The 26419-nt window shown below is 34.4% G+C and overlaps 1 protein-coding gene across 31 annotated transcripts in view; it reads right to left on the bottom strand.

The window, feature by feature from the left end:
• Positions 1–26419, bottom strand: part of SOX6 (SRY-box transcription factor 6) — a 692888-nt gene that overhangs the window by 381122 nt on the left and 285347 nt on the right. For 26 of the 31 annotated variants that reach the window (XM_033206912.1, XM_033206899.1, XM_033206900.1 and 23 more), the window contains one exon: positions 13731–13971. The exons of 1 other annotated variant lie outside the window; for it this stretch is intronic. In XM_033206912.1, the coding sequence (XP_033062803.1) occupies positions 13731–13967 (237 nt within the window). In that variant the 5' untranslated portion in view covers positions 13968–13971. Of the gene's footprint in view, positions 1–12725; positions 12764–13730; positions 13972–16475; positions 16571–25371; positions 25455–26419 lie in introns of those variants that run through there. 4 more of the 31 variants (XM_033206898.1, XM_033206895.1, XM_033206894.1 and 1 more) reach the window with 3 other exon arrangements.

Raw genomic sequence — 26419 nt, 5'->3', positions numbered from 1 at the left:
ATTAAAATGCTGTATTTGATTCTAATTGCCAACAGATTATTTATGACAAAAGTATCATTTTTTGAATGATAGTGAAAGAGTATTTTTTCTTTTGTTAAAACTGATATTTGCTAGTATATTAGATTTACATAACATTTTCAAAACTGAAATAACATATGCCACTTGTCACTATTACTATGCTGTTGAGTAACAATAAAATTATTCATAGATGTGTAAGAAAATAGATTTGTTATCAATATTTGCTAAAGTGTCATGATTCCCAAGGCTTTAAAAATAAGCTGTTGTTTCCTAAATGTTATTTCAATTTGCAGAAAAGAAAAAACAAACCCAAAAGTTTGTTGAAAGACCTCATTAACATTCTATTTAACAAATAGAAGTAAATATAGTGAATAGATTAAACACAGAAAACATCCCCAAACCTGTCAAGACAGGCACATAGAAAAACCCTGCATTATCTATACACTACCAGCCTCACACACAAAATTAGAATCTCAAGATTCAAAGGTCTTAAAAACTCCAATTGTTCAATGCCATCTAGCACTTGAATGCCCTGTGCAAGAGAAGATGGAATAAAATAGTTAACAAAGTACAGGCGTCCTGGGCAAGATTTTCCAGTTTAAATCCCAGCTTTTCCACCTCTCATCCATATAAGCTCAGACAAGTTAGTTAACTTCTTTTTGCCTTAATTTCCTTGTCTGCAAAATGGCAATAGTAATAGTGCAGTAAAGAATTTATCTCAGGCCGGGCGCGGTGGCTCAAGCCTGTAATCCCAGCACTTTGGGAGGCCGAGATGGGTGGATCATGAGGTCAGGAGATCGAGACCATCCTGGCTAACACAGTGAAACCCCATCTCTACTAAAAAAATACAAAAAAAAAAAACTAGCCGGGCGAGGTGGCGGGCGCCTGTAGTCCCAGCTACTCGGGAGGCTGAGGCAGGAGAATGGCGTAAACCCGGGAGGCAGAGCTTGCAGTGAGCTGAGATCCGGCCACTGCACTCCAGCCTGGGCAACAGAGCGAGACTTCGTCTCAAAAAAAAAAAAAAAAAAAAAAAAAAAAAAAAGAATTTATCTCAAAGAGTTAGTTATTATGGGAATTAAGTGAATCAATAAAAATAAAACACTTAGAACAGTGTCATGATATAGTAAGTGATCATTAAATGGTGGTGGTTAGTGTTACGATTTCCTTGACAAGTGGCTGTTTGGCCTCTCCCTAAACACTTTCACTAATAGAGGATTTAGCAGCTCCCAAAGTGGTCCATTCCATTTATTGAGGGTTGTCCAATATCCTTTTTACAGAAATATGAAACCTGTTCCAATCCATATTTCTATTCCACGGAAACATTCAGAATGGCAGTTGTTCAATATATACTCACAGCTAGTACAGTACCCTTCTATCTTCTCTTCATCTAGGGAAAATATCCCTTTTTCCTTCATTTCTTCTTCATAAAACACAGCTTGGCCAATCTGAACATTCTCCTCTAAGTGTGTTCCAAATGTTTCTCTCTATATATCTCTTAAAGAGTGGTGCCCTAAATTCAATATACTCAGTAGCATCTGAACAACAAGAATTAAGACACACTATCACCTGCCTTAGAGATGTCATGTTTAAAAGATTTCATACCATGTAAGCAGAGCTTTAAGGCAGGCCTGATAGTGAATTTCCCAGCAATTAAATCAACATTCTATCAATATTCAACTATTGGTCAGGTACAGTGGCTCATGCCTATAATCCCAGCACTTTGGGAGGCCAAGGCGGGCAAATCAGTTGAAGGCAGGAGTTCAAGACCAGCCTGGCCAACATGGTGAAATCCCGTCTCCACCAAAAACACAGAAAATTAGCCGGGTGTGGTGGCACACACCTGTAATCCCAGCTACTCAGGAGAGGCTGAGGCAGGAGAATCACTCGAACCCAGAAGGCGGAGTTTCCAATGAGTCGATATCAAGCCACTGCACTCCAGCCTGGGCAACACAGCAAGACTCCATGTAAAACAAACAAACAAAAACAACATTCAACTACTGACTGGTTCATGTGCCTACCAACTCTAGATAGTTATTTTCATCTGGCAATTCATTGATACCCAAACTACCATATACATGATACTCAATCTAAACAATAGTATTAAGCTAAGTCAAATTGGCTATCCCAGTTTTAACCTTGAAACCAAGAAAGTGAGAAGTGTCAAGAGGCTTAGTGATTATAGTTCAAATCCTTCTTTTTCGAGCTGAGGAAATTGAAGTCAGGAGATATAAAGTGACTTCCCTAAGGTCACACAGCAAATTAGGGCAGAGAAGAACATAGGCTTTCTAGGAGGTAACCTGTGTTCCCTCTAAGGACACCAGAGAAAAAAATTAAAAAAAAAAAAGGACCCCCTACTGAACAAAAAGAATGTCTTTTTGAGAATTTAAGGCATTGAGAAATAAAGGGAGTGATTATGCAGAAGTTGGAGATGTTGGACAAATTGGAGAGTCTCAAATGATTCCACAGAGCTCCTCTGAAGAAGTAACCACTTACTCTGGTGTCAAGTCAATCTTCGTCATGCTCTCCTCCTCTGCAGTTGTTTTCTTTTCATCCCCATTTGAGTGACATCCATACTGTTTGTTGTTGTTTTTGTAATAAGCTAAGTAACTAGTGTATTTTAAATGAAAAGAAATAACTCATGGTATGCTCTTCATACCTCACAAATCTTAACATTAAAAAGTACCAGAGCCCAATCAAGGTTTTTCAAATCCATTTGTTCTTTAATAGAGATGCAACTCTATTGACAGTTAAGTCCTTTCAAGGCCCAGTTTGCCTAAAAAAGAGTAGAGAGAACAGATTGCTTTGTGTCATACATACTCAGGGCCACCTTGTGAGCTCAACAATCTCCTCTCTTCACTAGATCTTGCCCAATAAAGCTCCCAAGTTTGAGGATTTCACTGAAAGAACCTTCAAATTTTCTTCTAATATGGTAAATTCATGTGGTGGGCTACCAATAAACTCTTTATAATTCAGAACATTTTAAATAACATCTCTAACTCTCTTGTTTAAGGTCTTACAACTAGAACAAATACAAAGAAACTAAAAATGATTCTTCAGAGGTTATGTTACTTATAAAACAACAATCTATTTACTCATCCATGCATCCACCCACCTATCTCTATATACATTTGCAGCAAAAGGGAAACGGGACACAAAATGTCAGCAATTTAACACAAGGCAGCAAGTAAGTCTAACTGCCATCATGTGCTCACAATGTTTGGAAGCTGTGCATTCTTCTACCTGAATGCAATATACAACCTTGGACTGATGACTCAACTACAATCACAGAGCCCACATTTTCTCTCTGGAAAGAAAAACTTCTCTCTGAATTTTTATTTTTCCCTCTTAACTTCCAAATATCCAAAAACATAGATTCATTCTTTGACCTACTGTGTCATCCAAGAGTACAGTAGCCAAAAGGAGAGCCAAATTCTAACTTTACTGTTAATTTCAGAAAGCAAAATAAATGAACTATAATCAAATTATATCTGAAATACATCAATGAGAGAACAAAAATGAGAGAATCATCTTAAGTAGAAGCATACCAGGTATGAAATAAATTAATATAACAAAGTCAAATATTGACTAAACTCAAGAGCAAAAGTTTTCTGAATTCGTTCATGGATTACATTAGTTTAATCCTGACTAACTCAGTGCTCATGCAAAAAATTATTACTTGCCACTGGAACTGAAAAAAATTGATAAATAAAAGTAATTATCATATAAATACTTGAATTATTCATTTCTCGGCAAATGAATCTCTTCTATTATACCACCATAATCTATCTGTGCTTGAATGAGGGCATACTTCCTCTCAGAAATTTTGAGACATTTGAGAATATTGTTTTCTGAGTACTCTCAGTACACTGGGAGTAGAAACAAATCAGAGTTAAATTATAATGAAAGCAAAAGTTTACCAAATAATTTCCAATCATTTTATTAAATAAGGTTTTCCATTTTCCAGGGTGCTAATGAAATATAAAGATGATAAATGAAAAGCATAAATATTCATTTCGAATTTCAACCTGATTGTAAAATTTTATTAGCAAAGGTTCGTAATTTATACTTTGGAATTTAGAATGTGGTTTACACAAAGATATATTATTGAACTCAATTTCCATCACCTAAAAACAATGCCTAGGGGTCAAGAGAATGTAGTAAAGGTTAATATCATAAAAAATAAATGTCGTCACATTGAAAGCTGTATTAACAAAAGTAATAATGGCTTGAAGTTGCTCTTTTTAAAAGATTATGCTTCTCCTGGAAAGCAAGGAAACTTTTTTGCAGAGGACAATCAAACAGTGGAATAATTTCCATATCAAGGTAATGAATGCATATTCATTATAGGTGTTCAAGAAAGATTAGATATATTTGTGGAGGGAACAGAGTAGGGTCTTTCCTGCTTGATGCAGGTGGTTTGAATAATCAGAGACAGCCCTTTCAACCTCATCTTCAAACAAATGATGCGAATAGGATTCATTGTGTTAAAGTTGCCTTTATGGAAAGCAACCCTCTCCAACTTAAAGAAGGTAGGTCTCAAAGTGTGCAAACACAATCCTGGCTTCCTCCTCCCAAAGTAATATGCTGTGTATCACAGTTGTCACCATCTTATTCCTGCTGATCTAGAAGGACTTTGAGATTAATATTTCATTCTAATCACAAAAAGTTCAAATTAGTCATATAAACAACTGCATGCTATATAATATATACATTATTTTCTACATGTTGCTTGGAAGCATTATGAAAAAAATGTACAGATTTCACTGTTCCAGTTATTATATTTCATTATAGTAATGTAGCCAGAGGCTAGGCAAGAAAAAATTTTAAGAAGGATTTCTATACAAGAAAATATGTATCAATCAGAACCACCTATAGACTGAAATCTGCTATAGAGTTCTGCTTTAATCTGAAAATTATTGGTGTCCTGAGATTAGCTCCCATTGATTAACCCTGACCAATTTTAATAAAAGATTTATTTTTTTAAAAAAGCTACATTCAAATGACATTTGAATCCATTAAGAAAAATAAAAGCTAAGTAGAACAGTCCTGCTCAATCAGACTGCTCATGCTAGACTAGATTATACCTGATTTTTTATTACTAACCAAGTCTTATTTTAAATCATTATCAAAAAGCTCCTTTTCCTATGTCTGTAAATGCTATAGACTCTAAGTTACACTTCGGTCATATAGAAGTATTTGCATAGGGATAGTTGACAGGAGAAGCCAAACCACAGGAGCAGCCCTGGCATTACTATGAGGTATACACTAGCAGGACATAAGTAAAGTGAATGAAAACAAAATATCCATCAAACATAGAAATATCACATAAAACTGAGGCAAATTAGGAGAACATTGGCTGAATCCAAGAAAAGATAATCCTTATGAACATGCAGTAATATTGCAAATTGTAAGTGAATGTCAGTGATAGAGTTCATTAAGGGGTTCATGTTATAGTCAGTGCACTAGAAACCCTAGTCATTGGATCTTACACAGACTGAATGATTAAAATAAAAATAAACATGACATGTGACATCTCCTTAAAGACATTCTGAATATGCAATTTTATTTCACTGAAAAAAAAAAGATACTAACGTCCGGTTTTCCTTGATCTTTCAAAATACAAAAGAAATGCAAAAAGTCTTTGCACAGATGTAGCAAAGTACTGGATTTTTATATTTTGGCAGGTGCTCAATATGCAGCCCACATAATCACATGTTAATGACTGGAGTGTGTTAATCAGCATGCATACCTGATTCCTTCTTGCCCAAGGGGGAAAAAAAAGCCAACTATTCCAGAGCATGTTAATGTCTCTACTTTTTTTTTTTCTTTTTTGAGACAGAGTCTTGATCTGTCGCCCAAGCTGGAGTGCAGTGGCACAATGTCAGATCACTGCAACCTCCACCTCCCAGATTCAAGCGATTCTCCTGCTTCAGCCTTCTGAGTAGCTGGGACCACAGGCATGCATCATCTGGCTAATTTTTGTATTTTTAGTAGAGATGGGGTTTCACCATGTTGGCCAGGCTGGTCTCAAACTCCTGACCTCAACTGATCCACCTGCCTTAGCCTTCCAAAGTGCTGGGATTACAGGCATGGACCACCATGCCTGGCCTAATGTCTCTACTTTTGATGAAGATTTTAATAATATGCTAGGTAAGAAAGAAAATTTTTCCAAAAATTATTCTTAGAAAGGCATATTATATAATTAAAAATCATGAAAAAATTATTTATATTTCCATAAACATTGAGATACTTCCAAGTATCATACCAGCAACCCTTTTGTTTAATTTAAACAATTTAGATTTGGGGAACTTTTTAAAATACATACTTTTTTTTAAAGGACAATACACATCATCAGAGTGTAAAAATATAAAGGTAATCAATGTGTCAATGCTAGACAACATTTGTTGTCTATTTCACTACCCACAGCAAGAGCTTTGCCAGATTCCATGCAATAAAATGTTTTATTTTTTAGTTCAAATTCTAAATAAATTTGTTATTAAATTTCTGAAATAGGTTGAAAAAGAGAGAGCACTGTATGCAAATATAGTTTCAAAGTTACAGGAACTGGGAAATCCTCCATAAGTCTTCCTAGAAAATATTATGCAGTGATTCAAGGTAAGGATGGCCATTTTCACCTGTTAACAGAAATTTAGGCTTTAACTTTACTAAAATCAAATGTATTTCCAAAATCCAAAAATGAGATAAGTAGTAACTAAATGTCTCAGGAAGTCTAAACCTCACAGGTTTATGGACTTTTTTTCCAGTGCTTCCTATGCCAATCAGGTACCACAAAGGTGTACATAAATCTTACCTTAGGAGTTATCACTATGTCTATACACTAGTTAGGACCAAGTGAACAAGTGGGTTTCACTATACTTTCTAAAGTACAGTCCCAATAAAAGTGAGGAGTGCTGCCTACTATCTTAAATGACAAAATCTTACAAAAAACTGCCAACAATTCAAGTTTTTAAAATCTCTAAAATAACAAGATTAGAAATCTTCTCAAAGTCTGTCATAATAGCATGACTGAAGATTAGATCCTCACTAAAAATTCCTGGACTGTTATCATGTAATGACAATAGCTCCATTCCCAGAAATGGTACAAAGTCCACACCAGCTATTTTATGACTTCAAGTGAAAAACAAAAAACACTCCAGAGTTGATTAGCAACTTCATGAGACTGAAAGCTAGAGGAGCAGAGAGCAGAAATTGTTTGCAAGCAAGAAGGTATTTTCCTCAATAGTTATTTATTAAATATCTCAGGACGCCTACCATTATTTTCATTCAATTACAGCAAAGGGCATTATTGACATCTTTTATTTAAGGTGGAAACTTATTTTAAAACTTTTCTAGAAGATAAAACTCCCCTGGAGGAATTTAAGTAGGTCTCTAAAATAAGGAGTTCAGATATTCTGGGGCTGAGAGTCCACTATGGTTATTTCTACCTACTTAGACTAGTAGTTAAAAGCCAGATGTATATTTTTGCCAAAATATATATCAATAGAAGAATGTAAGTGTACACATGTGCATAAGTTCCCACTTACAATCATCACATTTTATATCTCATGAGAGTGTTGGTGCCTTACCCACATCCCCATGGCCTACCACAGAAGCCATCTACTAACAGTTGCTTCTTAGGCAAAAAGCTTGTCTCTCGCCGGGGCCCATTCTCTGGCCAAGAGCATTTCTACTCTCTTCTCTCCTCTCCTTGGTCTCACCAACCTCATTTCTTGTCATTCTTGACTATGTTTTTGCCCACATGTACATTACTTAAAACATTCTCTCCACCCTTTGTGTAAATTTTGTCTTCTTCAGAATCTCTGAGAACTCTTCAATGAAGAATCTCCCTAAACTGTTCATTCTTCCGCTTATCATCTAACTCTCACCTGCACTACTGCAATGGTTTCCTAATCCATGTCCCTGTTTCTGATATTCTCTCTCACAGTCCACTCTCCACACAGCAGGCAATGTGATCTTTTAAAAACATAAATCAAATCATGTTACTCCCTTGCTTAAAATTTTCCAATGGCTTCTACTTACACTTGAAAGTTTAAACACCTCCCTGTAGCCTATGAGACTCCATAATATCTGTAATCTGCCAGTCTCCCCAATTTCATTTCATACCATTCTCTCCCTCACCAGCCACCCTGTTGTTTTCTGTTTCTCAAACACACAAACTGAAAGACTTTTGTACTTATTATACACTCTGACTGGGTGTCTTCCCCAAATCTTTACACAGTGATTCTCTTTTTATTCAAATTTCAGCTCAAATGTCACCTCCTCAAAAAGACCTCCCCCGTCTTTTTAAAGGAGTAATTCTCTATCACATTTTCTTACTTAATTTTCTTCATAGTACTTATTATTGTCTGAAATTGTCTCACTCTATAAGATTTCTTTATTGTCTGCCATACTACTATACTGTAAGTTCTATGATAACAGGGATCTTATCTATATTATTCACAAGTTAGTCCTTGTGCCTGGAACTTAAGCAGGTACTATATACTCAGGTATCCAGTGATGATAACTCCTTTCTAAATTATACTCTAAAGCAAAACAAAAAAAAAAGTAAGGAAGGGAAGGCTCAAAATAACATGTACATTGTAATTTATCTGTTTGATATAAGTAGCTATACATAATTTGCACCAAAAAAATTGTATGCAATCTGTAGAAAAGATCACCAACAGTATATAAGTTTATCTGTCCTTTCTACAGTTGCAATCTAGCAGATAATCACTACACACAGTATCATATACAGGTCATGAAACATGATCACAAAAATATTCTTCTCCATGCTTATTAACATCAAAAAGAATAATATGCTGTACATTTTTCCATGAAAAAAAATTATGCAAATGTACTCCAGCCTAATGAGTCAGTCCTAATGAGAACAAAAGCATGTTTTAGTGGACAGTGTCAACATTCCTCTGCAAAAAAGGTATTGGCACACTGGGTGCCATGATGAAAGTGGTAGTGGTTGTGGAAAGAGGAGGATAGTGACTCTTATTTACACTAACTTTCCAACCTTCAAATGGCTCTCACTAATTAATATAGCATATTAAATTTATAATTCAACAATCTGGTATCTATAAAATAGGTAATTATGATTAAAATCAGAATCTAAAACTTTTTATCTCAAACTGGTCCTTGAAATCCTATTTCTAAAATTTCTATTCTCCTTCTTTGCTTATGCCATTACAAATTATTTTTCTTGTTTGAACCTATGTGGTCTCATATTTTGTTGCAGTGTCACCTCAAAATAATCAGAATTTTTACATTTAAAGTTTTTTTTTTTTCTTGGGGGAAAGGATTCCCTATTTAATAAATGGTGCTGGGAAAATTGGCTAGCCATAAGTAGAAAGCTGAAACTGGATCCTTTCGTTACTCCTTATACGAAAATTAATTCAAGATGGATTAGAGACTTAAATGTTAGACCTAATACCATAAAAACCCTAGAAGAAAACCTAGGTAGTACCTAGGTAGGACATAGGCATGGGCAAGGACTTCATGTCTAAAACACCAAAAGCAACGGCAGCAAAAGCAAAAATTGACAAATGGGATCTAATTAAACTAAAGAGCTTCAGCACAGCAAAAGAAACTACCATCAGAGTCAACAGGCAACCTACAGAATGGGAGAAAATTTTTGCAATCTACTCATCTGACAAAGGGCTAATATCCAGAATCTACAAAGAACTCAAACAAATTTACAAGAAAAAAACAAACAACCCCATCAAAAAGTGGGCAAAGGATATGAACAGACATTTCTCAAAAGAAGACATTCATACAGCCAACAGACACATGAAAAAATGCTCATCATCACTGGCCATCAGAGAGATGCAAATCAAAACCACAATGAGATACCATCTCACACCAGTTAGAACGGCAATCATTAAAAAGTCAGGAAACAACAGGTGCTGGAGAGGATGTGGAGAAATAGGAACACTTTTACACTGTTGGTGGGATTGTAAACTAGTTCAACCATTATGGAAAACAGTATGGCGATTCCTCAAGGATCTAGAACTAGATGTACCATATGACCCAGCCATCCCACTACTGGGTATACACCCAAAGGATTATAAATCATGCTGCTATAAAGACACATGCACTCGTATGTTTATTGCGGCACTATTCACAATAGCAAAGACTTAGAATCAACCCAAATGTCCATCTGTGACAGACTGGATTAAGAAAATGTGGCACATATACACCATGGAATATTATGCAGCCATAAAAAAGGATGAGTTTGCGTCCTTTGTAGGGACATGGATGCAGCTGGAAACCATCATTCTTAGCAAACTATCACAAGAACAGAAAACCAAACACTGCATGTTCTCACTCATAGGAGGGAACTGAACAATGACATCACTTGGACTCGGGAAGGGGAACATCACACATCGGGGCCTATCATGGGGAGGGGGGAGGGGGGAGAGATTGCATTGGGAGTTATACCTGATATAAATGACGAATTGATGGGTGCTGACGAGTTGATGGGTGCAGCACACCAACGTGGCACAAGTATACATATGTAACAAACCTGCACGTTATGCACATGTACCCTAGAACTTAAAGTATAATAAAATAATAATAATAATAATAATAAAGTGTTTTTTTCTAATCAGAAAGTGGGAATTAGCAGGACTTCTTTGCTTTGTCTTCACCTTCTCTGACAGAAAACTTCCTCTGTGGTCATGACATTTCAGAGTAAAACCCTTCCTGAATCCAGGAGATAAGAAACTTTTAGGGCTTGTTTCTAACAGTTCATGAATGAGGGCCATGAGGGCCATTGCAGAAAGTAAGTAACAATGGAAACTGTATAAGTGCCGGAAAAAAATGTTGTTATTTTTTAGATTTTCTTTTAAATTTTATTTCTTCACAACTATTTTTTGGGACTCAATTACAAGTACAGAATATGATCCATTAAAGAAAACTACAAGTTTTACTTAATTTCATAAACATCCTTTTTGACTTCATATTTATTTTAAAGTAGAATGAGATAAAATGTTTATTAAATTTTACATTAGCACAGTCCTCCCACTCGAAGACACACTCACACATACACACACACAATATATGTAGGTTTGCAGGTCTGCCCAGAAACTTAAAATCCTTCTATTGTTTTTTTCCTGCAAAGAAAAATTGGTTAGTGATATGGTACTTACAGTATAAGTCATTACAGGTCTGACATTACAGTTGTTATACAATATTGAATCTATCCAGTGAAAAAGAAGCACAAAGGGCATTTCCAAATGCAGCTGCTATTTCCCATTTGTTAAATCCTTTTATTACACCATATAAGTACACAGCTGGGAAATACTATAGAGTGGGAGTTTAAACAAAATATTTTGGCTTCTAGTCATTCGGAATACACAAAGGCTCCAGTGGAAAGCAATGTTTGACAGCAAAAGAAAGTGAAAGTTTGAAAACATGTCTAGCAAGTATGATTTCTTTTACATTAATAGTTAACTTATTTGTACCATTAAACTGTTTTATGCTATCATAAACCACATTTAATATAAATTTGGTAAGAAAATTATTAATATGTATTCTAAGACAAAATTTTAGATGATAAAAGTTTGAGAATAACCCACCAAAGTAACTTGGGACTTATCATGATACAAACACAATTTTTCTAGGAAAAATAAGTATAGTGTTCTCAAAGAAATAAAATTTGAACTGTATTATTTCTTATTCTCCCCATATTTTCCAGTGCACTTATTTTTATTTGTCTATGACTAGATTTGGCATAAAAGCCAAAATATATCTTAAACCCATCCTTTCTCTCTAGCCACTCTTCCTTTACACTAATTCAAGCCATTCATCTCTCACCTAGACTTCTGAAATAGACTCCCAGTGGGTCCTCCTTCTTTCACTCTTGTCTCTCTCCCATCCATTCATTATACCACAGCCAGAATTTATCTGTTTGAAATGTTTTTGAATGCTTCAAACGTTTTCCATTGAACTTAGATCAAATCTCACATCCATAATGTTATCTCCAAGGTCCTGTTTGATATAGCCCCTACCAATCTCTCCAACTATATCTTATGCTATATTGCATCCTTCATCATAACTCTCCAGCGATGAAGGCCATCTTTTGCTTTCTGACATTAAGCAGTAACTTTCTCACTTCAAATACTTCATACATGCTGTTCCCTCTGCAGTTTTACTCTTTGTTCCACTCTAACTGATTAGTTCTTACCATCTTTGGCTCAGTGAGGGCATTCCTAACCATCTATTCATAACTAGGTTTGCCCCATTATGTTCTCACATAGCATTCTGTTCTTTCTCCTCATACATAGCAAACATCATATTTTAATTATATATTTGTGTATATATTTATTTAATTTCTATTCCCTCTCCTAGACTATAAACTCCATGAAGGAATTAATCATGTCTGCTTTGTTCACCACTATATAGTCAGCACCTAATAAGAATGCTTGGCACATAAATGGTACTCAATAAATATTTGTTGAAATAAAGATGAAACATCGCTCCATTATCTTGACAATAAGCAAGTGGCAGTGACTGGATATCTATTTCACGTTGGAGGTGTCAAAATGAACAACTGAAGTTCAATCATAAAAACAGACTTGCTTTATTACCTTCTTCCTACTCAAGAAAACTAATCTTCCAGTGGATCTAATTGTACAATTTTGATCGCTTTCAAAACTAAAATTAGTCTAGAAACTATCTTTCAATCCTCTGCTTCTTACCTACTGCTCCAGAGCATTGGCTGTGTCTGCAAAATCATCTGAAAAAGAAAAATGTCTGCCTTCATAAATTATTGAAGTAAATCTCTGAGATATAAAGCATTGAATAAGAATCTAAATATGTGTTATTAGTAGTAAATGCATTGGAAATATTACCTTACTTTTGTTAAGAAATTAAAATTTTCTCAGTGCCCACTTAAAATAATTTTCATTAACTTAATTTTAGTTAGCCAAAAATTAAGAAATGCAAAATGGGGTTTAAAACTTCTAATCTAATAAAATATATTAAGATTTTAATCTCTTCTAGATGCTAAAAAAATTGAATATTTTTGCTTTGAACTAGATGATTAATGTCACTGGCTATGGTTTCTGTTTTGATGATTAGAGATGGAATTTAACATGGGAAAGCTGGCTAAATATACTTGCATGTATTTGATGTTGTTTCTACTTTTTGAGAAAACTCCTGTAGTCTGATTGAATGATTCTCAGGAGGTTTGCATGCCCTTTTGAAATTAATATATAGGCACATAAGTGAGAAAAGCTTTATTATAAATCAAGAATGACCATTAAAAATGATAAATACCTGCATTTTCTCATTGAAGGTATATTCAACATATGATCTCATTCACGCAGTTGTATTTGCTTAAATTTTTCAATATTAATACATAGCCATACTTTATTTGATCGTATCTATTTTGTGATATTACCAAGTTAACCACCTCAAATTCATGGATTCACAGAATAAGATAACCAATCCCCCCCACAAAAATCAATCAATAAAATATATTCTTGGCACACTGACCTAATAATAAATGTATATACACTAAATCACAAACCATTTTTCAAGTTTTTCCAGTTGTTAGTATCTTAGTAATATGTACCTGGTAGTTGTTTCATGATCTAAACAAAAATAACTCTAAGGTCATCTATTTCCCTAAAATATCTATCTATAATGAGGACATACTAAGGAATACATTTAGTGGCAGTGGTCAGATTTTAAAAGCTCACCATTCTTTGCTGAGATGACAGAACGCTGTCCCAGTCAGCATCTTGTTGAATGGTATTGACAAGTGTTGGTAGCTCCTCAGAGTGAGGTTTGTTGTGCATTATGGGGTGCAGAGGCAGATGGGAGGCCACATGTTGATCGCTGACCTCTTCCTTTTCCCTTGAGGTTAAATCCTGGGTTATCTCATCCTCTCCATCAGCTGCACAGGCAAATGGAGAGGTGGCTTGCTTGGAAGACATTCTTCTGCAGAAGAAGGAAAACAGAATGGATTAAAAATGGCTGTCAGTAACAAAACGTAAACCAACCCTTGCATTTGGCTAGTTCAGGAAAAAACAAAAGTTATTTAACTTTAGAGATATTTGTGGTCCACTCTAAACCCCTGAAAAAGAACTCTTGGCTTATGTGTCCTGCTTTCCCTCTTTGCTTTTAACTCAGCAAACCTCTTCCCAGTAAGTACTGCATATTTTCTCTCCTACAATCCATTAATGATTTTTTTACAGAGTAAGTTTTCATAATGGACAGGGTATGTATGCGTATATTTTCCCTCCTAGTTTTCTTAACTAGATTATAAGCTTCCTGAGAGTATTTAGGGTAATAGTTAGCAATGGAAAAAAACGAATGAATGAACTGGCAAATGAGTCAGTTTGCAAGACGATTTGAAAGCACAAATATCCAACTTTCTCCTATGGTTTATGTAGGAGCAAAAGAAATATATGTAGGAAAACATAATCAGGAGAGTAAATAATTCATAATTAAAGTCCTAAACAAATCTGATCCTGACTTCTTTGTTTATACTTTGCATTATTGGGGCTGGGCCTAACACTACTTAGTGCCATCTAAAGCTTGTTAAAAGACCTTTAAAATGAGTCAAGTGTTGTAACTTAACTTTTAAGTGACATATTGATTGAGTGGCTGATACTGTTAGATTAGTTTCAGGGCAATTTTGCAGCATTTGAATTGAGTATCTGAAATAGCTATACCTCTATTTTGTATTAGAAAGTACATTAAAGATTCAAAGCATTTACCATGAAAATAGTAAAATGCCTACTGTGTATAATATTTAAAACCTCCAAATACAATACTGAACATTCATTTATGTGCCCACAAATAAATATCAACTACACTCTTCATGACAAGGTCTCCATTTTGTACTCTTATATAAAATCAGAAAACCATGATTATTAAGTAGAATTTCAAAATGTTTAGAATATCATTTTATCAAGATGCATTTCTTGGCAAAATGGTTTGAAAATAAAACCACTGAAAGTTTACAACTTAACAGAAGAGGAAATTTAGCATTTTTTCTAAAACTTTACATTGTTTTTAGTTTATTACATCTTTAGCTCTAAAACTGCTGTGTAATGAAAGGAATAAAATCTCCACCTTAATTGCTATTTAACATTAATTGATTTCATACCATTTTTTAAAAAACACACAAATCAGTTAACATAGGAAACCACATGAGCATTTTTCAAATTAGCAAATCATTAACTTGCTAGTACTGTTTCTACAGACAAATAAATACTGATTAAAGGGTCTAGAAATCTGAGATTAACAGTTAAATTTACAAATCTGTCACATGCTTTCATGAATATTACAGTGAAGGAAATATCAAGTGCAAGAAAAATAATTAAGTTAATTCCAATTTAAACAGTAGTTTTTATGTAGCAGCCCATGTTTTACATAGGATTTAACAGCTAATGCTAAATTTCTCACAATTAATGAGGGGGCTCAGATTTAGTATCCTACAGTGAAAAAAATTAATATAAGATCAGCTAATCTAATTATGCACAGTTCTAAATAAAAGTATTACAGGCTTTTGAAGTGCTTTGAAACATATTAAAATGCTGATACCAATTTATAATAATCATTCTACAAATAACAAAAATTGTATCTATTAAATTTGATACTAGAAAATACAATGGGGGCAAGGGAATGCAAAAGAATGCCTATCATTTATTTGAGAAGAAATGAATTAAATGTTCTAAAGAGTGCTATATCAATAAATCAGATATATTATTGACCAATTTATACCAATAATAACAAATGAACAAACATATACATGATTATGAAAAATGGTAGCCAATGGATGCTTCTAGAATTACTATATGGCTTACTTTACTGGCCCCATAACTACTATTATTAAAACCAGGCAAATTATAACTGTTCTGCAAGTTTATCAAGAGCTTGCCACAAACAAGAGTGATTTCCTGTTTCAGATACTGACAATATCAATAATCATTCACGTTAAAAACAAAAGAATGAATGTACTTCTGCTTTTTAAAATAGTTAAACACAGTTGGAAGTCATGATCCAAAAATCAGTTACTTTAGTTCCCTCAACAGATATCCTCTTATTATAAAGTGAATTGGCTCCTTCCAATAGCAATGTCTATGATTGCTGCTTTAGTATAAATTAATCATGACAAAACTCAAAATGAAAACAGTCTCTTAAGAATAATTTCAACTATAAACTTCACCAGTGAACAATAGTGCACAATCCTAATTAAATACAACTCTGCAGCTGTAAAAATAGACTAAATTTATGAGTTGAGTTTAAAGGATGGTTTGTTAGAATGTTTTCTTAAGGAAGGCTGGGTCCTCAGTCTTAATCAGCCAATAAATTATTTCCTGCAATTACATTAAATAGAAAATTATCTTCAAATGGGGAGTGTTAATTGAAAATCAAAATTCAGAGGGAAGTTTAGAAATTACACGCTGAATACAATTAGTGAGGAAAGGCTTCACCTCTATTCATCAACGGTCTTCTTGTGATTCCTCCAGTGGCCATTCAGGAATGCTACCTATTTATAACATCTCACAACTTGTCTTTTATTTTGCACCTACAAATACATATGTGTATTAAGGTTTCAAATAAAACATAAGCTGCCAATAAAAGCAATATTAAATCTGAGTGTTCATCCTCAGTTCACACTATCGTTAGAGGAAAAGGAGACAGGGGAGGTAGGACAACAACGGTTAACAATCAAGAAAAACACACTCAATTTTGAAATCCCTTTCCTTAGCAAAGGAATTAACATTTTTTGTTCCAAAAATACTTTTCCAAATCATATAATTTCTTGTTTTTACTTTATTATAGTTCTTAAATGCATTGCGAGTGGAGAAAAAGATGGATTTTGTTTTTAGCAAGGTATTTCCTTGAGCATTTCCTTTTGGTAAAATTGTTGGGGTTTTTTTCTTTACATCTTTTTTTATATTTGGTTTTGTTGTTGATTTTTGTTTTGGGTGGTGGTTTTGCGTTTTGTTATAAAACGTGCACAAATTATTTTTAATGCAGAGTTTATTAAAGTTTAGATTTGCTGATTATTAGATCTGATTCACTGATTTTTTGCATAATTACTTTATTAAATAATCCTGATGACATCTCATTCATTTCTTTACTTTAGCTTTCCCCTTTAAAACATTTTACTCAACCAACCAAACTGTATTCTAGAAGTTTCAACAACACTTGACTTTTGGTAATGCCTTTACTATAACCACTGTACCACAGTTACTCTCCTTTAGAAACTCATAAATCAAATATACCCACGTTTCAGTGTTTTAAAGTGTCACATGGAATGCTTACATTTATTTTAATGCTCAGTCAGTAATTTTCCATTGCAAAAATTTTCAACCCCAACATATTAAAACAGCACCTTACTTTAGCTGCTGCCTTATACAACTAATAAGCAAAAGAAAATCAAAATCCTTGCGGAATGGTCAATTTCGATGTGACTATACTTTGTTTTATTTTTGCACTATTATAACTTAAAAATCATTCAAATGAATTGTTTTTTTAATTTGTATTAAAAAAAAATCTCCCTAGTTATACCCCCTGAAAACAGGGGTTTATAATGGAAGTGCTGACACAACCCTAACTAAAGCAGCGCAAATGTTGCCGCTATAATACACAAAATCAAGTTCTATTATTCTAAACTATCCTCGCTCATGGGATTTTTCTTTACTGTGCTCCCAGCCAAACTGCTGAAGCATGAAAAATTTAAATGCAATCAAATGCGCCCAATTCTACTTTACTAGAACAAGTGTCTACAGTGGTACAATCTTAAAAGGAGATGCAACAGATTTGTTTGGTGTTTTTTTTAACTGTTTATTTATAATACAGTGCATTGGAGATAAAATAAAAGAGGAAATTACACTCACATGGTACCAGTGTATTGACTACACAGAGTACATTATAATCAGAGAGAAAAACTACATTGTCAACTTATCACATTGGTTAAACAAGATGGTTTTCTGGGGCATGACTATTATCAAGTAAAACCTTCAAAGAGAAGTAAATATCTTTGGGACACATAAAACTAAATTCCCATCATATGTTTCCTGAGTTTGAAATGTCTCTGCCCAACAATCAAGTGAACCCAGGATGCCAGGCCACTGGGAAGAACTCGGGCTTAGGACTTTGGGAAATGAGATTGCTGGAGATAAAGCCTCCATTTACTGAGAATGTTCTCTAGGAAGTCAGTAGGAACACCTCTAGAAAGGTGATAATTATTCTACTCCAAAACACCAGTACAAAGTCTGAATGTTTGGGCTATTACAAACTTACTCAGACAGTAAATTTATTTTCTGTTCTGCAACAATAAATCAAAATTAGTTGGCCCAAGACTTTATAAAATGATGAGAATGCTGGATACATGTACATTAAGTCCTCTGTCTCAGAATATCATATTTTCTAGAACTTTTTTGATTTGACATTATTCTTTAAACACAGTTATTGTTATATGTTTAAAGTCAGGATTATTTTTAAACAAATTTCAAACTTTTAAACTTTCTCATAAGGCATGATCACTCAAAATTACATTTTTTAAATTACAGATTGAAAAGTATCCATCTTTCAAAACTATTATTTGAAACGTATATAATTATCAAAAAGAGTCGGCCGGGCGCGGTGGCTCAAGCCTGTAATCCCAGCACTTTGGGAGGCCGAGACGGGCGGATCACGAGGTCAGGAGTTCGAGACCATCCTGGTGAATACGGTGAAACCCCGTCTCTACTAAAAAATACAAAAAAAAAAAAAAAAAAAAAAGAGTCACTGAATTCATCATAGCAATATATTTAACTGAATTTCTGAAAATATTTCCATTATTTTTATGATTATTATCAAATGGCATTCACTTTCCAGGCGTGTTACATTTATTCAAAAGAAGTCCTGTTTTTAACATAAAGCAACATTTTAAGAGTTGTTCTACTTATTTAAAAAAATTAAAACTTCAGGCCAACATTCACACTTATTTTTGCAGCTCAGCTCCAGGCTATCTGGTAGACTTATTTCTGTCAGATAATTCACTGTTAATACAATGCTGTACTTGAGCTGATACTGAGAAATAAACAACTAATTTTCCAAAAATATAACACAGTGCCTCTCATTTTAAGGAACATGAGTAACAAATATGTTTAGTTGCCAAAAAGCACAATACCCAGGAACCTCTACAAAGGACACCAGTCCACCCAGCCTAGGGCAAAGAATGATTTTAAAACCCTCTTCTTATATATCTAATTTCCACATTCAAGGGTCTTGGGGAAGGGAGGGTAGCATGGTACACCTTAATTCTAGATATTAAAATGAAGACATTCTTTTTAAAACATTTCTTGATTCATTCCAGTAAAGTCAGAGGGTGCTTACTAATTATTTGTATTACTTTATACAACACTACCACCTACTCTCCCCCAATCCACCTCCAAACTTCCCTCTGCTTCTGCCAGATTTTTCTTTTTCTTCCAAGTAATTTAGAAAATTCAGGTGAAAAGAAGGTAACCGTTTTCAGAATTACCTTAGAAAGTTATAAACCTATCTTCTAGAGCTTGTAGCAGCACTTTCAGAACAGATATGGTAACACATGAGGACAATACCTATTAGAAGAAAACTCACTGATTTGAATTAGCTGTCAAATCAATGGAGATGAGGTAAATGAAATACATTTGAAGCTCCTGAAGTATGTCTAAGAAAGTGCTTAAATTAATGGATTTTGACTTTTCTAAGGGTCCAATTTTTCACAGCAAAGCAGCAAAATTGTCTTCAAAGGCCCTCTGAGCTTCTTACAAAACAAGAACTACCTGGAACAGATTCTTCTTAAGTCATCAAAGTTTGTGTTTCTAGAGTTTATATTTAGCTGACAATATTGCTGTCACTTTATGTAGCTTAAGACTGTTCTTTGGACTAGAGCTCATATGTCTTGGAATGCTTTGACTCATGAATTGTTTCTCCTGATAATGTTACATCACGTAACTACCTCTGTCTAATTGGTTAGTATCTGCTGGAAGAGACAGGCAACCAGCCTAGCGACTGGCCTGCTGACTGACTGCCTATGGAAAACCTATAATTATTAAGTGTCCCTGAGTATCTGATTTCTTCCTGGGATCAAAACAACTTGACTTTATGTAACATCAATCTATACTTTTTGCTTGATAGAAATAATATGGTTTTCTCACAGTTTATCTACCAGTAACATTTGGAATTTTTGCTTCGGAAAGCCAGGCGCAGATTTTATAAATAAAATCAGTGACTTAACAATAAGAGTAAAACCTAACAATGGCTACTATAAATATACACTAACTTAGAGGATGTTAATCCAGCACAATGACTTTATAGCTCAATGAAAAACCTCTGTGTGGCTGGAGTGAAAGAAAGCTGTCTAAAATAATAGCAGAATGAATTTATTTATGTAAGTTCACTTTGAATCTCCTCTTCATAAAAAATGAGAACTATAATTTTTTAAGTGAATAAACAGACATCTCTCTGTCAGCTTGAAACTGGCCCATTAATATGGAAGCCCAAGTACAGGATATCTTATCCAATTATATGAATAAAAATCATAAACCAGAACAATAACTTCTCAGAGACAAAGTGTAGGAAACTGTCACTGTATACTTTTCCATTCTTAACTCGAATTTCCCTCTTCAATATTTCCAGAAAAAAAGAGGAAAATGAATATTGATACTATATAGATTGTTTCAAAATACGAAAATTCACACAAACACTGAACAAATCTATGTAAAGAAGTTCATCTCTGAGGTTCTCCTTTAGCTAAATAAGGCAATATACCAAGTCCACTCTTTCATGTGATGAAACAAGGTATAAATTTCAGGTTCCTATTCACAAAGAGACAAGAAGAAGAGAAAGAAGAGGGAGGGAGGAAGGGAGTGAGAGTAGAGAGGGAGGGGAAGGGGAGGGAAAAAAAGAGGGGAGGAGATAGAAGGGGAGGAGAAAAACAACCATGGCTTTGCAGTTCATTTTCAGTTTGTCTACTTAATGAAAACCTCATTGTACAAGTCTGAAAACCATTTCCAGCCGGCAAAGTATTTCTGATTCAGCAGAGGTTACACAAGCATCAAAGCAGTTAAATATAGGTGCCAAGCTGCATTGCCAGGAGCTCTTAGTACTGTGAGTTAGTGTTACCTGACAGCTTAGTGAATATAAAATTACTTGTTTCTCCAATTGAAGACAATCAAATTGTCACCTTCCATTGTAATAATGCACAACTAGTGATCAGCAAAGTGCAAACATAATTACCATGAAGAAAACAAAAAATCAAATCTAAATCTCGCAACATAGTAAACACATCTATCTGCTTCCCCAAAAAAGGAGTGCATTTTAATCCTGAAGGCTGTGATGCAATCTTCATGTTATTTAGTAATAAGATTTATTTATCTTAAATTAAATAAAAATGAAAAATAACAAGAAATACTAATTCATAAAAAGTGACTACAAATATTAATAAGAGCACTACAACTTTCCAGACATTTCCAAGCACAAAGGCCTACAAATTATATCACTGCCATTTGAAACTATATCATTAAAGTGTATGTCAGCACATTTTCCATTATAAAAACTTTGTTTTTAGAGATGTCTTTCTAGCCTAGAAACCTTCCTGAAGGATGAAAAGGACAGGCAGGATCTAACCTCAAAAGCTTTTGTCTTAATTTTCTAAATGAGTTACGCTTCATTTTTGTCTTCTAAAGTAGCTTTTATTTTTAATGTTGAAAATTCATCTCACAAAAGTGATTTAATATCTCTACACAAGTTTAGAGAAATAACAAAGTATAGGACACATATCCACAACTGTTTTTGAGCCACTCAGCATCTGGAATTCTCATCCAAATTTGGTAACCATATTGACTGACTACCAAAGTGATCTCAGTAACCTGAAGCTAAATTAGTATTAAAGGACTGAACATTTGACATGGTTCTCCCACACTCCAAAGATTCCTAAGATACAAATTAAAATGAATATAATTAATATAGATAATGCTCCAAACAAACTACATTTTAAAAGTTCTCTTAGAAAAGTGATTTTATTTTCATAACTAACTCAAGATTTAAGACATTCAAATTTACATCATTCCTTCCAATACAGCAAAATCTCTTATCATTCTCAAAATACTCTAAATATAAGGGCTTTTTCCATCAATAATGTCATTTCTATCAGAAAATATGTCCTACAGCTAGGCCGAGTGTGATGGCTCATGCCTGTAATCCCAGCACTTCGGGAGGCAAAGGCAAGAGGATCACGTGAGGTCAGGAGTTTGAGACCAGCCTGGCCAACATGGTGAAACCCTGTCTCTACTAAAAATATGAAAATTAGCTAGGCATGGTGGTGCACACCTGTAATCCCAGCTCTGCAGGAAGCTGAGGCATGAGAATTGCTTGAACCTGGGAGGTGGAGGTTGCAGTAAGCCAAGAGTGTGCCACTGCACTCCAGCAGCCTGGGTGACAGAGCAAGGCTCTGTCAAAAAAAAAAAAAAGAAGAAGAAGAAGAGGAAGAAGAAGAAAGAAGAAGAAGGAGGAGGAGGAGGAGAAAAGAAGAAAGAAGAAGAAGAGAAGAAGAAGAGAAGAAGAAGAAGAAGAAGAAGAAGAAGAAGAAGAAGCAGCAGCAGCAGCAGCAGCAAGCAAGAAAATATTTCCTACAGCTAATGCCTGATACACCTGACATTCCATTTTTACCATGTGCCTGATATACCATTTTACCAATATTTCCTACAGCTAATGCCTGATATGCCTGATATTTCCATTTTAACTGTTTCAATTTTGAAATATTTCCTACAGCTAATGCCTGATATGCCTAATATTCCATTCCAATTTTATAACAGATACTTCTGTTCTAAATAACATCATTTATGATCATTTAGCACAAAAATGGACCAGTTTAGCAAAAAAGGGGGAGGCTAACTACACCAGGGTGACAGTGAAATGAACTGAGGATCATCAAGAACATAGGCTCTCCTGAGCTTGAATCTTAGAATACAAATCCAGACATTGATAATCTACTATCTCCTTCCTTAGAAAAATGCTTTCATCTGTTATCAGTCTCAACTGGTGTTCCTCAATCTTGCATTGTGTTCCTCTTTCTCCATTCCTCTATTTTATTACAAAGGAGTAGAGGAAAGAGTGAGATGAAGACATTGGTTGAACATTGGTGACTAAATCAGAAGGAAAACAAGGATAGCAAGAAACAGGAGAAAAGGGAAGTCCAATCTCCAGCTGCACGTTTTATTTTGAGTTGAGATAAACTTCACATCATTAACAGAAATGTCTGGATGCAAGAAATAAGACAGTTTTAGAAAAGCATCTTTTTCCTTGCTCTTAGAACTTTCAAATAATATAATACAATTTTTTCCAAGAGACACTTCTTATAAGCTCAGCACAATAAAAATCTCCCAGGCAAAGGGGATTGCAATCAGTATTTCCTAAACTTCGATGATGGGTAATTTAATCAATTCCTGAAGTTATACTCCTACAGAGTATTTATTACAATATAGTAAAATAAAAAGTATCAACGACAGGAAGAAAAGGAAACTTCTTGTCAGAGAATGTCTTTCAGACTCTGGGAGATAAATGCTTGCATAGCACAAGCTTATGGTAAATGGGAAAAAAGAGAACTCATTAAAATATTTTGTTTAATCAAAAAACAAGTTTATTCTGTATATTTCATGAGGACAGGGCTCATCCGTCTTGTTCATTGCTGGATCCCCAGTGCCCAGCACAGTGCACAACACATTGTAGACAATCAATACTATGGGAAAGAGGGAGGAAAAGGCAGAGAGGGAGAGATAGGCAAATAGCTTATTGTTTTAAATTAAAGTGAATAGATAATCACAGAAAATACCATTCCATGTTAATACAGCCAATCTAAACATTATTCTTTCTCTATACTCTTTTTATCAAGCATCTTAAGATTATTATATCCATATCCCCAACACTAAACTCTCTCATCTCCCAGAAATCCAACAGTCCTCAAATGACTGTGAAGTATTTATACCAAGATATGCTCTGCAATTTCACATTAAACATCTTAAAACTAGATTCATCACTATTTTCCTCAACACCTCCCCTCATTCATCCACACCCAGAAGAGTACCACTGTCAGAATCATCAAGGTTCAAAACATGAACACTGTATCGACCTCCTAATTTTTATCCTTGCTTCTCAATGCCAGCTCGTCATGAAGCTCCACCAGCTATTTCTTAATGTTTCTTATGCTCATTTCTCTTACCATGCTTATAATCTTAGCACAGGGCTTTTTCACACCTCATATCTAAACTCTTAAAACAGACCCTAAACTACTTTCTCTATTTTAGTATCTCCTCCACCAAATCAATCTTACTGCTACTCCCTTCATCAAGCCACTCTCCTGATCAAAAAACATCAGTGGCTCTCCACTAATGACAAAATAAGGTATAAACTCCTGACCCTGGCACTTGAGGCCTTCCATCCAGATACAACCAATCTTTATAAATTTATCTTCACTAGTCAAACTTCACTTATTGTTGCCTCATAGCCTTTGCTCTTCCTGTCTTTCCCTATTTCCCTCACTTTCCTATTGTTAGGAAACCAACTGAGATTATTCAAGATAACTATGATCTACCCCTCTTCTAAACACCTCTAATAAGATCTCAGAGATTAGATCTTATTAGATATTTTTATATAACTCATTCAACACTTAATGGATATTACCTCACATAATCTTTTTAAAATGTATAATATCATTATATTTTCTAAGTAACCTCAACCACATTACAAACTTCTCAAGGGTGAGAACAAAATCCTAGCTTTCTCTACATTCCCACAATACCTAGCACAATGTTTTGTGCAAAGAAAACACTCAGTAAATATTTCCCAATTATTTAAATATTATTAAATTAATAGGCAGAAATAAATTTAAGGTATTATCTTCAACCAGAAAAAAGTAGCCATGAAAAAGGACTTAAAATAAGCTGGTTTTCTGGGGGTGTCTTCTCTTTGCACACATCCTGGACAATAAATTCATCTCATATTTTAAAAGTTCTGCATATTCCCTGGCAAAAAAAAAAGCCTCCCAAAATAATCAATTTATGTTGTCAGAAACATAAAAAAAAAAGATGGATAAATGGATGAACCAATGGACAGATGATGGATGGATGGATGTTGAAGAGATGGTTGAAAAGATACATAGATAATTTTTACTAAATGCTTAGAAAGTACCAGGCAGGCACTGTGCTGAGCACTGCTACATGTATTATTTCATTTAGTTCTCAGAGCAACTCTAGAAGTTAAATAATGTCATTATCCCTGTTTACTGATAAGAAAGCCAAAGCACAAAACTGTTGATTAAAACAATAAAAAATGAAATCTTACTTAAGGTCATACCTAGTAAATACAGAAGGCAAAATTTCATCTCTGGTTGGTCAAATGCCAGGGCAGATGCTATTAGAATTAAAAGTGTCTGAAATCTAAATTAAATAAATTATTAATTATTTTCAATTATTATCTGAATTATTCTTTACTAATTTATACCATTCCTGTAGAATTTTATTTTGAATATTCTGGTTAGACATTCTAAATACTCATTTAATCAGAGCTTAGTAAAAGGATTTGCTATCTTTTTCTTTTCTGTCTACTTCTAGAGTTTGAGATATTTAATTACTAGTTAACAACTTTAAAAAGGAGAGAGAAACATAGAGTAGGTAATTCTCTAACCAACCCATTTAACTCTCATTCTGGGCAATTTGACAACAAAATTGGTTGAGGAAGTAGTTAAAGCTACTGACACACAAGGCTGGGAGGTTCACTGTAGTTTTTACACAGTAATTTTCTAACAAATATTTGTTGGTTGTTAACCATCCATGCTTTTCCTAGCATGCTATTTCTGGTTAACCTAGATGATCAACATTTAATTATATTCTTACATAGACAATTATGAAATAAAATAAGAATGTCACTGTCCGTTTATTTCAAGGCCCAGAGAAATATGAGATCCAATTTCTACCTTCCATCTCTGACCAGAGAAACCACACCAGCTATATCAGATACAACTGGAGCTGTTTCACTACAAAAGTCAGTGTTGAGAGCAGCCTTGAGAGAAAACGAAATGAGGAGTTTGAACAATATGTATTTAACACACTCCTCATCTAGAGTTGATTTCAGGGAATGCAGAGTAATTTAGATACCCTCTTAAAATATGACTACTATATAACATTACATATATCCTAACTTCTGAGGAAAAGAAATAGAAAAGTCTCTCACACGAGGACATGAATTTTTATAAATTGTAATTGTCTGTGAAAGCTGAAGAAAGGTTTTTACCACCAACCCAAATTTCCACATTTTTTTATACACACCAAACAGTCTGGTTTCACAAATAACTAAAGTGCTGCTATCTTGTATTTCTCCCTCTGTACTTCCACCACCTCCTCCC

The sequence above is a fragment of the Trachypithecus francoisi genome, unplaced genomic scaffold (assembly GCF_009764315.1).
Source record: "Trachypithecus francoisi isolate TF-2019V2 unplaced genomic scaffold, Tfra_2.0 Lachesis_group8, whole genome shotgun sequence".
NCBI classification, from domain to species: domain Eukaryota; kingdom Metazoa; phylum Chordata; class Mammalia; order Primates; family Cercopithecidae; genus Trachypithecus; species Trachypithecus francoisi.
This window is presented reverse-complemented; position numbering and strand designations above follow the sequence as displayed.